The 16,431-nt window shown below is 48.0% G+C and overlaps 1 protein-coding gene across 1 annotated transcript in view; it reads right to left on the reverse strand.

The window, feature by feature from the left end:
* LOC144107169 (uncharacterized) overlaps positions 1 to 8,652 on the reverse strand; it is a 29,817-nt gene extending 21,165 nt beyond the window's left edge. The window contains exon 1 of the mRNA XM_077640164.1: positions 8,451 to 8,652. Within this exon, the coding sequence (XP_077496290.1) occupies positions 8,451 to 8,508 (58 nt within the window). The 5' untranslated portion in view covers positions 8,509 to 8,652. The remainder of the gene's footprint in view (positions 1 to 8,450) is intronic.
* Between the last annotated feature and the right edge of the window lie 7,779 nt (positions 8,653 to 16,431).

Here is a 16,431-nt window from a genome sequence, read left to right on the forward strand (position 1 = left end):
CTCGGAGATACGTTTCTGAGACATCTGTGCATTCACTAGATTCGCCTTTATTCAACTTCAAACGTTGAAGCAATAAACAGGAAAGAAAGAAGCGTCGTGGCTAAGGGGAAGCGTTCCCGTCTCACGGGCTGGATACCCGGATTCGATTATCACCTACTCCGCCGTTTCCTTTTTATTAATTTCTATTAGTTTTATTCAGTTCTCGCGGACACACTCTGTCTACAACTTCCGCCCGCAGCGCCTGCCCACAGTTCCCGGTGACGCCACTGAAGAACCAAGTAATGGTTCCGCATTAATAACTGCAATGTAGTGAACCTCTGTCAATCGACACCTGACGGAATGGCATGCTACGAGCCCCCCCCCCCATGGCTTCGTCACTTTGGGAATGTACTTGTGTTAAATTGAAAGCTTGTCCTGCTTGGCGATGGTATTGCACCGATTTGGTATTGCACCGATTTAGCAATGAAAGGCTATGCCGGCTCCTGATCCAATATTTTAAAGGGTCGAGTTTTGAGCTTTTAAATTTCGAATTTAAAAATTAGACGAAATAGAAATTAAAAATAAATTCAATTTTTATTTTTTAAATTTAAAGGCGGTTCTTCAGCGCTGAGGGGTGTTTGGCACTGCACACAGCTGGTAGGCAGAAAAAATTACTCCGCAGCCCCCGTCAGTGGATTAGTACAGGGACCATTAAAGTCGCTTTTCTTGCCCTTTTCAGCACTTCCATAACAGAGTTGGGTTACACACAAAACGCTCCCGCAACTTCGGTTTGCGATCACAATACTGGGGTGCTTTCCATTTCTACATAAAAATGATAAAGGGTGGGGAGGAGGGGAGGAGAGAGGAAAAACCCTGTTATTGCATAAGAGTTCATCATAATCTGTCTAATGCACAGCAAGCTCATATGAGAACGATAACACATTATCCGCATTCAACCAATGAATATTCCATAAGTACGTCTTTAAAGCATCCTTTTTTCGTTAAATTTTAAATACTTTTTCCTCGGGGATCGAAATAACGATCACAAATTTTTAAGTTCAGTGAAGTTAAAATTCACATAATTCTTCCTTTTGAGCAAGCTACTGTTCTCGTTAATATTGGAGCCACCAGAAGTTGGTGGAGGCGGGTCTGTGGTGCGAACTCTTTCAGGCTGGTGATAGCGGCTATCGGAAGGGTTAGGTCGATGTGCATCTGCACGTTCTGGATAGCGAGTGCATTAACATTAACCGACTCTCTTGAAAGGGTTTCCTAATTTTCCTAAGGTTTCTTAAATTTTGCACAGCCTTGAATGAGAGAGAGAGAGAGACATATTAATGCTTATAGGAGAGGTGTGCCCGGTAGCTAACCTGGCATGCTGCTCCAGATAAGGTTAAAGAAAAAAAGCTGGAAAGAATATTAATTGCGAACAAACAGGATTTTGAAGAGTATGTCCTTAAACCCGTGGATGAAACCCTTGTCCTTAAGGTAAGTTAGAAAGTTTTTGTACCACACGCCGCCTTTTGTGCTAATGGGATATAAAGGGTGTTTCACCTAAGACTTTACACAATTTTTGAAAGTAGGGTTTCTTAGAAGAGCGCTTTTTGCGGCATAGCAACATCAGTGATGTAATGCATGAGAATACAGCTAGGATGCGCCAGTTAGCAGGATGGTTAACTAATATTGAATAGTTTACTTTTTAAATATTAATGCCAGCATCTTTTATAATAACACAGAGAGGGGTATAGCCCGCCATAATTAATATTCATATCAGTTTTGAGAATTTCGAAAACGAAGTTACGCTCGGTCCTGCGTCTGCACAGCCAGACACACGCCACCTTCCTGGTCTGCTCCACCAAGGCGGAGCTGATGGGGATCCAGCTCGGGCTGGACCTGCTGCTCACCCTCTGTCCACCGCCGCCGAGGAGTGCTCTGCTGTGCGACTCCCGCACCGCCCTCACCCGCCTGCAGTGCAACGGCCGCGGTACCCCACTAGTGCGGGACATTGCTCGCGCATCGAGCGCCTCGCCCAGAGAGGATGCGCCGTGCGTGCACAGTGGGTGCCCGGTCACAGCATGCGGCATCGCCGGCAACGAAGAAGCTGACGACCTCGCGACCGCTGCACGCCAACTACCTGCCAGCGATCTGCCCCTTGCGCTGGAGGACGTGCGTGCGGCCATCCACGACCATCTCCGAAAGCAGCACCCCGACCCACGCATCGCAGGAGGTGAGCGCATCGACAGCATCACCGGCTGCCGCGCACTTACGCGGTCGCAACGTGCAACGATCCACCGCGCGCGCATTGGCTGCATGCGGCCCGGGGAACGACGGGAGCCTCACGGAATCGCGACGAGTGATGTGTGTGACGGATGCGGTGCAGTGGAAACACTAGAACACCTGCTCTTTCACTGTGCCGCGTTCGCCGATGCTCGTCGCGATATGCTTGCGGCCTATAGGGCGCTGGGCATACTTCCACTCTTGCTCAAGACGCTATTGTGGCCGCAGGGCAGTGCGCGCACCTGTGAGCGAACCTTGGTGAGCCTCAGTGCATTTCTCGAACAGACGGGTTTGACGTCTCGTCTGTTTTGTGCCACGTAGTGTCGCGCAGTAACCGAACGCTCCGCGTGTGCTACCTCGGACGATTAACAGCTGGGCGCTCTACCCCAGATGTTGTGTGCAGTATTGTGCGCATTTGTTTTTCTTTTATTTATTGACTCTGCACGCGCGCATCTTGTACATATGTATTGCTACGTAAATAGCGTATTCATCAACACTCCCCCTGTTCTTTCTTACTGTCCCCTCACTCCTTTCATTTCACTTCTTCAAACTGCCTGCCATCCTTTATTTTCGCTACCCCAGGTCATGTGCCGCCGCCGTAGTGACGGCAGATGCCGGGGTTAGCCAAAATCTTCTATCTCCCTCCCTTTTTGATTTTATTTTAAATTATACACTTACTACTGCTACTTACGCTCGGCGCTGCGGCTGAACAAATTTTGTCTATTTCGACGAATTGCGTGCACTGGAGAGGTTGCTTTGCCTGCAAGCTTCCCGAAAGCATGCATGTATTTTGGCGCTGTGTAGCTAAAATTTGTTGGGTCACAGCGCCGCGGGTAACCACGTTTTCGAAATTCTAAAAACTAATATGGATGTTACTTAGGGTCTGCTATACATGTCTCAAAATAGGTAAGAAGCTTAACAGTAATAGGTAAAAAGTTAACTATCCAGTATAAGTTAACCAGCTTGCTAGTTAGCATATCTTAGCTGTATTCTGCTGTACTACAAAGCTGAAAATTAAATGCCTAAAAAAGCGCTCTTCCAGCTGAGAAAACCTATCTTAAAAAACTGCGTAAAATCTTAAGCGATACACCCTGCATATACGGCACGGTGCCCGCGGCAGCATAATTTACGCCGAGGCGATCTGCTGTAGACATGCAGCTGCACCATTTTTAGCGCCTATTGAAAGCCCGGAATACCTTCTGTGCTGTATACGCTCAACAGATGGGGCTGATAACGCCACGATAACGTATGTGTTTTCTGTACAGCCTAGTCTGGGTCGTTTTGTTATATCAGGAAAGACAGATCGGCAGAGAGTTTCAAAGAGACACATGAGGACGACCTCTAAGAAGCCCTCGATGCTGGTACTACATGAGCAGGCATCCAGAGTTCGCAGAGCCTCCGTTCTGTGGAATTCGCGCCGCAGAACGTTCGAGCCCCTATCTATCTGGGAATCACGGGTCGGAGTTCACTTCGCCGTGAATGCGCTTTCGTCGGGGCTGGTCAACAGGCTCGAGCAACGCATGATAGCGAAACGCGTGTGACGGGTCAAGATGAAAACAATGGGCGCATTATCATATCGTTGCTTGCTTTCGAGCAACGCTTAACTCCCTGGTAATCCCGGCATTCTGAAACACGTGCGGCCTTTTGGTGCGGAGCACAACACCGTCGATGACAGCAGCGGTGGTCAAGTGGTTGAGCATCCGCCTCGCATGCGGCAGGTGCGGGGTTCGATCCTCAGTGCCGCCGGGTACCCACCGGTGATACAAGCTTTCCCCTGCCCATTGCTCGGCTTCTAAAGTTTGTGAAACGCTTGAGAAATGGGTTTTTAATCCCACCTTGTGTAGAAGAAACAACGCTGTGCGATGGCGCTGTTTGGCTACAGACTCTCTTGCACCTTAAAAATTCATCATGATTATCACAACACCGTCGAAGTCGCTGCACCATAATAATCGATGGATAATCGGCAACCGATGACTGCGTAGGGCAGAGCGCTGGTTCAGCGCTGCGCGCTTTTTACAGCGTCATCTCTGAATGGACTTGTACAAAATTCGGTAATCTCACTTTCTTCTTTTTAACACGAATGCGCTTTCAGTCGGGCTGAAGCTCGAAAATGAGTACCGCGTATGAAGAAATGCAAACTATTGTTTGGAGTTTTCGAATGCGCTGTGGCGTACACCTTCTCTTCCTTTGGGCCCCGCCACGTTGGCTCAGCGGTAATGACGCTCGGCTGCTGACCTGAGGGACGCGGGTTCGATCCCGGCCACACCGGCCGAATTTCGATGAAGGCGAAATGCTAGAGGCCAGTGTACTCTGCGATGTCAGTGCACGTTAAAGAGAACCCCAGGTGGTCGAAATTTACGGAGCCCTTCACTACGGCGTTCCTCATAGCCTGAGTCGCTATGGGATGTTAAACCGCCATAAACCTTTACTTTTTGGACTTCAGAACAGGGAGATAAACACTAGTATTAATTATACAATGTCAGGAGCATCCTATCCTAGTATAGAGCGTGGGGACCTGCCCCGCAGTTTCCCCTTGTGGTTAGCTTTCCCGCGGTGCACCGTCCCACAGTATCGGCTCGATTCAGGGCGCCACGGGCGCGACAGAGGGCGTTATTGCTGCGTGCGCTGGAGATCGCACTTTCTTCGGCTGGGATCATCGGCGCGAGCGGACGTGTCGCTCTTCGCCAGCGGGACAAAGGAGTGGCGGGGAGACTTGCTCCCGTATCTCGTCCCGCCCGGCCTTGGAGTATCCCTTGACATAGCGTGGGCGAACATTCGCTCGTAACCTTGCTGGTGAGCCCTACGACCTCGATTCATTAGCGTGTTTTGTTGCTGGCTGGCGTTATTGTCGATGTAGCAATAAATGCCTTGTTTGTGTCAGCCAGTGCGTCGTTCCTTTGTTCCCTCCGAGCAAGGCCCACCGTGGTCGGCGTGCGCTCGGCAGCATACGCGATCACGGGTTGCGGTCTGGCGGTTTTGAACTGTGTCTGCCGCGATTAAGCGGGGAGAACGTATTTATCCCCTAAATAAAACCCCACAAGAGGAAATTGTCAACGTGGTCAGGTACGAGAAAAAATTGTAGGACGCTTAAGCTTTTTCTTTAAGAGCGGAACGGGACAACGTGTTGCAGCGCTGGCAAGGTATTACTCATGTACGCATCAGTACACAAACACACTTCACGAAGTCTACAATGCATTCAATAGGTGCACTTTTATTCAGCTAGAACCAGGGCACCATTACTACGCAACACAGAAATAGAACAGCCATTGTAGCGTATTCTGCACGTGCTCGCCTCACAGTCTGAAAGACCTAGGTTCGATTCCTCGTATCTTCATAAACTTTTTTTTTATTTGGAGGTTATCGGTTTGCAACGTCGACGCCGGCTTTTCTCCGACACGAGCTCCTTAACATAGAACGATCTTCTTAAAGAGCTCCTTAACGCTGTCGCGTTAATATAAGTGTTGAGGACATCTTGTCTGGTAGGATAGTATATTCATGTCAGAAAAGGAAAGGCATGCAGGCCGAAGGTTGTTGTTAAAAATGTTATACGTTTCAGCTTACGTATAGGGAAGCCTTGTTCACTGAATGAAAATTTTAGATATTCCGGCGTTCGTACGCAAGCTTTGCTCACTGACAGATTGTTGGACGGTGTCGCTTCCTTTCGGAAGCCTTGTTCACTGAAAGGTTTTTTACATGTTCCAGATTCGGTACCGATGCCTTGTTCACTGAACAGAACGTCACAGTCCGATGTAGTCGTTGTGTTGTATGTCCCGACATGCACGTGCGTTGCGAGAGACGCAGTACTGGAGGCTCTGTACTAAGTTCAATCCCCAGGCACCTAAGCCTAGTTGTCCATCATCGAAAAACGGCCGCATCGCCTTGGATTCGACTCCGAGACATCATGCGGAGTACAACTTCATCTTAAATGCCGCGGCAGCAGAAAGAGGGTTGTGATTGGTTACAGTGCGGACAGGAATTAAAGGAATTGGAACATGTAAAGAACACGTGACCTATACTTCGCATGAGAGTGGTGAGTTGAGACGCGCGAAGAGTGCAGAGTGAAGCAATGTTCAGTTTGCTTGGAAAAACTTCCGAGCCCCAGACCACAATCCAAGTATGAGGTCCTGCGACAGTGGCCTGCTGTCGAAAGGTGCCAAGCAGCGGCCAGGCCAAACACCTGCCTTTCGCACTCGTATAAGGCGCAAATCACGATAATATGGTCCAGAGTGTGAAAGTTTGCAGAATATGCATGGCCAATCAGGTAGAGATTCCATAGTAGGAAACCGACACCAGACTTTGGTCTGGGGCCGCTGCAGCAGGCTGGCGTGGCTGCGCTTAATTGCACACCTATAATTTAAAAAGTAACGTAATCATCAAGCCGTTGACCGCGGCTTTCTGAAAAGCTTGCTTGATCCCGCAGTCCCAATGTACGTAAAGTCGGAAAGAAGATGTTCGGTCCGAACAACTGTGGGGGTTCTTACCGGCCGTCGAGCCTCGTTTGAGGTCTCGGCCGCGAACTCCGAGCTCCCGGTATCGCACACCACAAGCGGCCGTTGTCACGGCGGCGCAGCGGAAAAGCGAAATAAACAGAACACGGAACAGGATGCTTTACCCAGGGCCAAACGTTTATTGCGTTCTTCAGTTAGTTTTAAAATGCAAGAAATAAAAGGGCAAAAGAAAAAATCCAGCTGTTTGCCTACAGCCACGAACATGACTGTAAATGCAGAGGATCAACTCGTTCAACAGGCAACATTATGAAATCTTAATCTATCACGTTACAAAGCACGATACTGAAAGTGCACGTGAAAGCTGAACTGTATCAGGCAGCAGGAGTTAAAGAATCTAATTAACAAAAAAGAATGTCGGCAGGACCATACGCTCCCCAGTATCTGCCGGCAGAGTAAATGCGCAGTAGCGCCGAATCAGCCCTACTGCGCAATCGAAAGTGCATCGCCCTCCAGTTCGGCCGTCCTCGAGCTGACCGACATTGCGGGACGGCAGCTCTGCCGCTTCTTGGATTCTTTTTTTCTTTACTTTGTGCCCGGCAGATAAGGCTTAATCGGCTCCCGGCCTCGCGATACGACACCCCGCTCAGCAATCAGCTTACACGCTTTCCCAGGAATGCAACGACTGGGTGGAATGAGGTGTGCTTTAGCACGCAATAAAAGCGCCTTTGAAGTCATCTTTGGTGACGATGATAGTGAATTTTTATGGCACGAGGGCATCTGCGGCTAGAGAGTGCCGTGGCACAAGGTATTTTTCGTTTGCTCAAGGTGCGGGCAGAGACCCATTTCCCAAGCACCTCACCCTGAATGAAAGAGCACCAGACCAGGGGAAAGTTTTTACCCATTGTATAACCGGTGGGTAACCGGCGGCACTGGGGATCGAACCCCGCACCTCCCGCATGCGAGGCGGATGCTCAACCACTCGGCCGCCGCTGCGGTCAAAGTCAACTGTGATCCTTGATGTCACAAGCTCGAGCCTGTAATGATAGACTTTTCTACTGGACAAATTTTAGGTCCATTTCAAATTTTTAATTTTAATTTTAGGTCTATTTTAAATTTGAACGGCTTAGGCATCCAGTGTAGTCTCAAGAGAAATTAAAAAGTGTGAAAAACGCAAAATATTGATAGCTTCCTTTCTCTTTTTTTCATTATTAAGCATTTAATTGAGCTTACGAAGTTCGATATTGTAGTTACGCGCCTTAATGCCGTCGACGGAAGAGCTTATGAGCTACACAAAGTGTAGACCTTGAAGGCTGAAAGGAGGTGTTGTCTCCAGCCAAGAGTGCAGCTGAATATCGGACGTTTCTGAATCGCCTCAGTTCTTTGTTCACGAGTGAAAGCGGGCAGTGCGGAGTGCAGGTTTGAATAGTTCAAAGGGGTGCGGAGGGGGTCTGGAACGGGGAACCTGAAGGTGAGAAGGCTCCATCGGTTTACGGATCGAAGGGAAGATGTGCACAAGGCTATAGCGGGAAAGACACAAATCCAGTGGACTAAATTAAGTCAAACTATTTGCATTGCTGTTATAGGATAAATCTATTTCAGCTTCAACCGCAGCCAGCGTCAATGCCGGTCAGGAGCGAAGGCACAAGCTCTTAAATCGGGTTGAAACATGGCATCAGACTCGGGCCTTGAAGGAATACACCTAATTGAACACGAACGAGACGACCGCCACTGGAGCAGCAATTTACTCACATGGCGCGAGTTGAAGCAGACCTAAGAGAACAAGACAGAGGCTGGGGCCGGATGCCATGGTGGAGACTCCGTTCCACTCCTCCCTGATGCGGTCGGCGTGTCGGTAGCTGGCGACGGGAGAACACTCGCTACTATGCGCTCTCCTCTTCTGGTCGAGAGACTGTCTCGGCGGAGATCCGCCCACCAGACAATGTCCGAGGGGCAAATGAGTGACAAGAAGCGCTAACGGACCTTATCTGACCTCACAACGAGATCGAAGAGCGAACGCCCCGCCAGCAAAGATATCGCAACACCGGCATTGTTCTTGGGCAAGCGTTGCCTGGAATCCCGCCCTGCCCCACTACCTCGGATTTCCGGTTTTCCAGAGACTCGCTAACGCGGTTACACCTCCACATAGATAATTTAACTTTGCTCTTTACGAAAAGTGTGGCGGAAACCGCGGCGCTGGCTCAGTGGTAATGGCGACCTCCAGGATGAATACAGCAAGACTGGTTTAAAATAGTTGGTGAAGAAAGAGAGGCAAGAAAAACATGTCAACTAATAAAGAAAGGAAACTTGAACAAATACGCCGGTCAAACGAAGAAGGACAAAGGAGAGACGAGACATGCATTCTATGCCTTGTCTCTGCTCTGTCATTCGTCGTTTAATTGGTTTATTTGTTCAAGACCATGCACCAAATGACCCAGATCGCCGCTCTTCTGGAACACGATACTGTGTTCAGAGTTCACCGCTGATGTTGCTTATGTCATTCATCTTAGCTGCGGCGTTGAACACATACGACAGACTGGCCAACGCTTTATTGCTAGGGCGAGACAGCATAAAACGCAGGTGAAGAATAGTTATCGTATCCACATGGTGACACGCTGTAAAAGTTGTCATTGCTGTCCTGCATATGAAAACGCAAGATTCATCGGTCGGTCGAAGGATAAGCTTGTAAGAGAGATAATGGATCGAGGCATACCTGATTAAACAACGGGGCCCCTCGTGCGTGAGCAAGCTGTCAGTGTCACTAACAGATGAAGAGATTGCCTTATTGAACGGTTCAGTACATGCGTTTTAATCTCTTTGCCCCTTTTGTAACCTTCTTGTGTTTGTTGTTGTTTTTTATATGTACTCTTATGTGGTTACAAGAGGTTTTTCGAGATAATAATTCTGCTGGTAGTTGGCGCCTGTCCTGTCTAATGAGTGTTCTTGTTTTCTTGAGCAGTTGTATTCCATTAGCTGAGGAGAGACTGCTGGGTAGGGCGGCAGCAGCCGAGCATATAAATAGTTATCGCTGTGAACCCCCTGCGTATGAGAGATTTAGGCACCCGCGAAAGCACCTCGCGTAGTGCAAAGCGTTCTAGAGCTCTCCAAGGGTGTGCTTAATACGCTCAGGTATCATGCTTTGGCATGCGAAAATTTCATACATCCATGGCCTCGTGAAGGTTACAGATTGCCACAGAACTGCCTTCAAGGCTGTAGCGGTACGGTATGAATGAAATAAAAAGTTCATTCAATGCAACCTCTTCATACATGTAACATTATTCTATTTCACTCTCATCTGACCGTGTTGTCCATTGTCATTTGTTCTATATACCGTTGTGTTACGTCCGAACAGAGTATGTCACTGTTTGTATACAGATAAAGGTGGGTTATTCAACGCCCAGATGTATGAGTCGTGCTCGAGCTTAGATAACGCAATCTGCTGAGGAATAATATCGAGCATGCCAGACATATTGGTTGTTCATGTCGAATAGACGACATCACAGGCCGTCATCAACGATCGGCGCTGAATTGGAAAACTGGAAGGTTGTTCTTGCAATGAGACGAAGGTCAGGGGCGTTCTATCTTCGACAAAGCTGCGAGGACGAGGCTTCGACAAGGCTAGCACCGTGCGCATGCGCGCCGAACACATCGTACACGTAGTCAGGTGCCTGCGGGCAGTATTAGCGCAGAATGTCGAAAGCCGATAGGCCCCTTTGCGTATCGCCTCCGACGGCCGTGTTTCGATGGAGGCGAAACGCAAAGGCGCCCAAGTGCAGTGCGATATCAGTGCACGTAAAAGATTCGCGGTGGTAGAAATTATTCCGAAGCTCTCCATTGCGCCACTTCATTCTCTCTTTCTTCTTTCACTCCCACCTGCATTGGGTGTCCACCGAGATGTGAAACAATTACATAGAAAAGGAACCAGCGAAAATAGACGCAAGACAAGAACAAAGGAGGCACACACCACAACGCTGTGGTGTGTGCCTCCTTTGTTCTTGTCTTGCGTCTATTTTCGCTGGTTCCTTTTCTATGCAATATGAACCAACTAGCCCAGCAGTTTGCACTAGTGAAACAATTACTGCGCCGCTTCCTTTCCTAAAAAAAAAAATGGCTGCTGCTCAACTCGGCTGAACCAGGTTATACGGAGCGAAAGGCAACGGAAAAGTGGCTCATGTCGACGCGGAGAACTTGGCAGCCTCTGCTGCCCTTTTCTGCTTGAAATACTTTTGCTGCCTGTGCCGCTGCTTCTAAAGACGGACCTCCCGCTCTTCATCGGTTTCATCTACTCGACGAGCCCGCTTTCGAGACTTATCTCTAGAGAACTCGACTTCGTGACCCTGTCTTTCGTAGGGAACACTAGAAGTAGCCCGGCGCCTCCAATGCTCCGTCGAAGAATTTGTCCTGTTGACCGGTTCCGGTTCCATGTCTCTGCGGTGTCTAGGCTGCTACTGCTGCTGCTGCTGTCAAGAAGAATGAAAAAGAAAGTGCACGGACCTGCCCACTGGCTCATGCTGAGTCACAACCGCTGCCACGTGCTGAAAGTAGGAGAGCCGAAAGATAAGAGGGGAAAGATAAGGAAAGACGCGCGTGCGTTAATAGGCCCATAGGCCCCTGGCCGATCCCGGAGGCAGTGCAATACCGAGCCGACGCGTGCCGGAGTGCTTACAGCACTCCGGCATATTTCCAAAAAATAAATTTAATATCTTGGGTCCAAATAGGACCCGTAGCAGATATTAAGTCAGAGCCAACCAGAACTTGACGGTGAGCGCTGGCCTTTATTCAGCAAGAACGAATGACGTGTTAGTCACGTGACACAACTGGCGAGAGCGAGTGGTTGGAACGAGCGGTAACGGCTGCGACAAGTCGCGTGGTATGACGTCACAGCAACACCTGCGGCGAGCCTCCAGTTAGAGGTCAAGTCTAAGCGTGATTTGGCCTTCAGCTATGCATGCGGGAAATGGAGCTCTGCGACTGTGGCAGGTGGCAACCTGGACTTCGGATTGTGATTGACCTGCCCACCATGGCAGATCGAAATTAAATTATTCGATCCCGGCCGCGGCGGTCGAATTCCGATGGAGGCGAAATTCTAGAGGCCCGTGTGCTGTGCGATGTGAGTGCACGTTAAGAACCCCAGGTGGTCGAAATTTCCGGAGCCCTTCACTACGGCGTCTCTCATAGCCTGATTCACTTTGGGACGTTGAACCCCCATAAACCAAACAAAATGAAATTAATGACTTATCGAGAGGGGTCATGTAACCTTGTGACGTCATCACAACATCCCACCGGATTCTGAGCAACCTAGTTTTGTAACAGCAACCTACAGAATCGAAGTCAAAAGTCAGAAAAGAATATAAATGCAAATGGCGGCAGCCTCCCAGCATAGCGGATACCTGCTTCTGCGCTAGCAGTCCGAGTATGAGGCTGGTAGACCGGCAATTGCAAAGGTATTGACGCAAAACACACAGCAGTTGCAACAGCAGCTGAGGGGAAAAAAAAGCGAAATTTAATGCTCTCGCATTCCGCTCGTACGGTGGCTTACGCGCCTGAAGAGCTTTTATTTTTTGGTGGTAGCACGGCCTTTATTTTTATTAACAGGGCATTGGATATTATTATGGCCCTTATAGGCTGGCTCGACTGAGTTTGTTTTTTGCGGACCACCCTGGCAGTGCCCGTGCATTTATGACGCAATGAAAGCTTGTGCAGAACCCGCAGTCAAGCCAAGAGGCTCTAGCAGCTCTACTGGGCTTGTCGCAGAGAATAGACAATGACTCCTGCTCCCTATCCTCCCCGAACCCCTGTCTATAAATAAGCGGTAGGAACAGTAGAAGTATGCAGCTGGAGGAAAATGAAAAGGAAATAGCTCGGACTGGCCGGCAGTCATCAAAATGGCCACTGCCACCATGGCGTTAAGATAAACCAGGTGATAATGGTAGTGGAGGGAGAAGCGCGATAAGATTTAGCAGTTCGTCGTAGCGACCACTACGATAAGAAGTAAGAATCAGCGCACTACATAACGATGCGACACTGAGCTCTGTGCTAACCAAGTGCACGCACGGACAACCAACGCCATCCAGTGAACAACGGCTAAACATTAGTGCCTCCGAGCTGAGCGTCTCACCATTAAGCGGATATTTTGGCTGCCATTGTTAAAAAGTAACGTTTTCTTACGGAAGGTGGCAGCACAAAATAATTCATTATGAAATTATGTGGTTTGCGTTTCCTACGATGCAAAGGAATTGCACTAATAATGGAAGTAAAAGCGGTATCTTCATAATAATAATAATAATAATAATAATAATAATAATAATAATAATAATAATAATAATAATAATAATAATAATAATAATTGGTTTTGGGGGAAAGGAAATGGCGCAGTATGTCTCATATATCGTTGGACACCTGAACCGCGCCGTAAGGTATAAAGGAGGGAGTGAAAGAAGAAAGGAAGAAGAGGTGCCGTAATGGAGGACTCCGGAATAATTTCGGTATCTTCATGTTATACCCGCCGCGGTGGCTCAGTGGTTAGGGCGCTCGACTACTGATCCGGAGTTCCCGGGTTCGAACCCGACCGCGGCGGCTGCGTTTTTATGGAGGAAAAACGCTAAGGCGCCCGTGTGCTGTGCGATGTCAGTGCACGTTAAAGATCCCCAGGTGGTCGAAATTATTCCGGAGCCCTCCACTACGGCACCTCTCTCTTCCTTTCTTCTTTCACTCCCTCCTTTACCCTTCCCTTACGGCGCGGTTCAGGTGTCCAACGATATATGAGACAGGTACTGCGCCATTTCCTTTCCCTCCAAAACCAATTATTATTATTATTATCTTCATGTTATAGGTATTCAGACGCTATATTTAGGTTTTCATTAAACAGTGCACTCCCTAGCTGTGTTCCCACTCTCAGAGCGCATTAGAGCCAGCTCATTAAGAATCAAAACAGGGCAGGTTGGCGGTTAGCCTGCCAAACGCACGAATGCGGTGTAACGTTTTCTTGTGACTGTAGTTTTCTGCGTTCTCGTCTTGGACTTGGAGGTGTTAGTATGATTGAGCGATTGGCATTTTCGGTTAAAATTTTTTCGCTGAAAGAAGCAAAACAAATGCTTTCAGAAGAGAACTAAACAATAAAAAGTACAAAGGTCTGTTCACAAGCAAGAACTACCATTTACTGCATTCCCCTCACCTACCCGAGAGAGCTGGGAGGCTGCCCTGCTCGGCTGCTCTACATTAGAAAGCCAACGAGCTCTCGTGGCTATATAGGGCACGAGCTGCCGCGGAAGCCACAGGGGTCCCGGACAAAGGACCCCACCTAGAAATTGTAAGGGGACGGCCCTTAAGGCCAGTTCCCACTCACTCCTGAAAATAGCCGCAAATTAATGTTTCCCACCACCACCCCCACCCCGTTGTGGGGGTGGTGGTGGGGGTGGTAAACTTGATGGACCTTCGCCCAACCATACACACTGCTACACAACGGTGGCCATATATCTGTGCAGCGGAAACACCGCCGGTCAACAAATATATAAATTATCATTGTGCCTTTTTAATTTATACGCAGTACAATTAACGAGGTTTGCATGTCATGTGCCCTTGAAAAATTTGATCGCTGCCTGAGCGCCAAACAAAAAACAGAAAACAAAAAATAAGTTTATCAGCAGTCACGGAGCAGCATTCCACCTTACAGGTCTCGTAAAAAGTTGCCTAGACGTCTAGTGAAAAACGTCTTAATGCAGGCTAATAACTGATGCTAGAGAGCTCATGTATAAGCAAGATATTTTGGCCCACTGTAGATTTTCTGGGGATTTGTCAGAAGCACTATGCTCAGTGGGACCATGGTAGGCCAGAAACTCAGGTGATCTGTGAAAGTTGCTAATTCTTAATAGGGTTGAACGTTGGGCCAGTTGGTGTAGCGACATCCCTCTCAAATTGTCTAATCTCAAAGGCTAAAATGACTTTCAGCTGCTTTATAGTTTGTTTGCCTGCATTGGAGACCGATCTTTTGCTTAGCTTATTGCGCATAAACAACAAACAGGGACGTGAATGCAGCACAACAAGCGTAGACTGCTCTTGATGTAAGGCGCAAATTTGGGCGAGTTGGAAAGTGTTCATCATTTTTGCTCACAGCGCAACAAGAACGGGACACGAGACGAGAGTCTAACCCACACAAGCGCATACCCACACACAAAAAAAATGCTCTTGATGTGTTCCCTTCATGTCCTTGTTTGTATGTGCTCAGTTAGCTATGTGATAATGAATGACCGACTTAACCAACAACGTGCTTTTTTTAAATTACTATCTCTTACCTTAAGAGACTATCGGTTATCTCTCCTCCCATCTTTTATAGGCGCGATACATTGCAACAAAACATTTAATGCAGTGAAAGCAGCAGTCATCTAGGCGTTCTGCAACCCACGACAGGTGAAAGCATATGTATTTTCAGTCTTATTTGTACACAGTAGGTATATATTTATTTTTTGCTTGCTGACAATCTTTTTAGGCACTGCAGTGCGGGCGTGGACGTAGATAGAACGATTAAAATAAATACATTTGTCAAGGGTTTCTGGAAGAGAGGTTCATTCTCTGATTTTCTTGTTTGCTTGACACTATGAGAAGTATTCAGACGGTTTACTAGGACGAACTAGATATTGAGAAAGGAGGCCTCGGGATAATTTCCACCACGTGGGGATCTTTAACGTGCACTGACATCGCACAGCACACGGGCGCCTTGCGTTTCGCCTCCATCGAAACCTGGCCGCCGTGATCGGGTTCGAAACCGGGAACTCCGGATCAGTAGCCGAGCGCCCTAACCACTAAGCCACCGCGACGGGTAAGGAGAGCAGTGTAAGGCAGCAGTCTAACATTGGAAGATACATGCTGTCGTATACTGTACGCGACACGAAACGACCTTCCTTTCACAAATCTAATACGGGAGAAAGGCGGTGAATATAATAAACCCATATATATAGCTCTCACCTACAGCGAAAACAAAATGTGCGCAGTCAGGGCGCGGTGTAGTATATGTAAAATATAAATGGCGCCTGCAATGAATATTTAGCAACCATTGAACATTTAAAGGGAGACTGAGGAGAACTCTATGAATTTTTTTTGTTTGCAAAATCTGATAGTTCGGCATTTCATGGCTTCGTTGCCGCTTACCCGTGCGCAAAAGATGCATTTATTTCAAAGAAATTTGGATTCGAAGATGAAAAAGTTTTTCCCGCCGCTCTGATTCAAACTCAGGGAACTCTTATGACGCCACGGCAACTCTTATGACGTCTCAGAACGGAGTGACGTGACACGTGACGTAAACGCAGACTCCGTGATTTCTGACGGCTAGCGGTGCGGTGCGCAACCTTGCTTTGCAAGCCTCAGAGATTCGCGAATCAATGAAGTAAGGAAAATCCTCCAAGGTGGCGCCTCTTGTCCTAGGAAGTCATCACGCTTGTACTTGCGAGATTGGCCTGTGGCGGCGATACCTGTATTTTGGTTCTTGCTATTTTCTACATTACAAGAGCTTTGTTTTCAGTAAGAGTGACGTTTTTGTGATCAGGAGCTGCTATTCTATCGATACAAGTCAACTTCAATTTCTCCTCTGTGTCCCTTTAAACAACGATAATTATAAAGGGTCCTAAAGAAATACGCATTCGCTTATGTTCTATTATCTGCGTCCTGTAACGGGATGTTTTCATAGTGGTGGGTTTGGAACAACGCCACTTTGGATCTTAGCACGAGAAGAAACGAAAGA

The sequence above is a fragment of the Amblyomma americanum genome, chromosome 10 (assembly GCF_052857255.1).
Source record: "Amblyomma americanum isolate KBUSLIRL-KWMA chromosome 10, ASM5285725v1, whole genome shotgun sequence".
Lineage (NCBI taxonomy): Eukaryota > Metazoa > Arthropoda > Arachnida > Ixodida > Ixodidae > Amblyomma > Amblyomma americanum.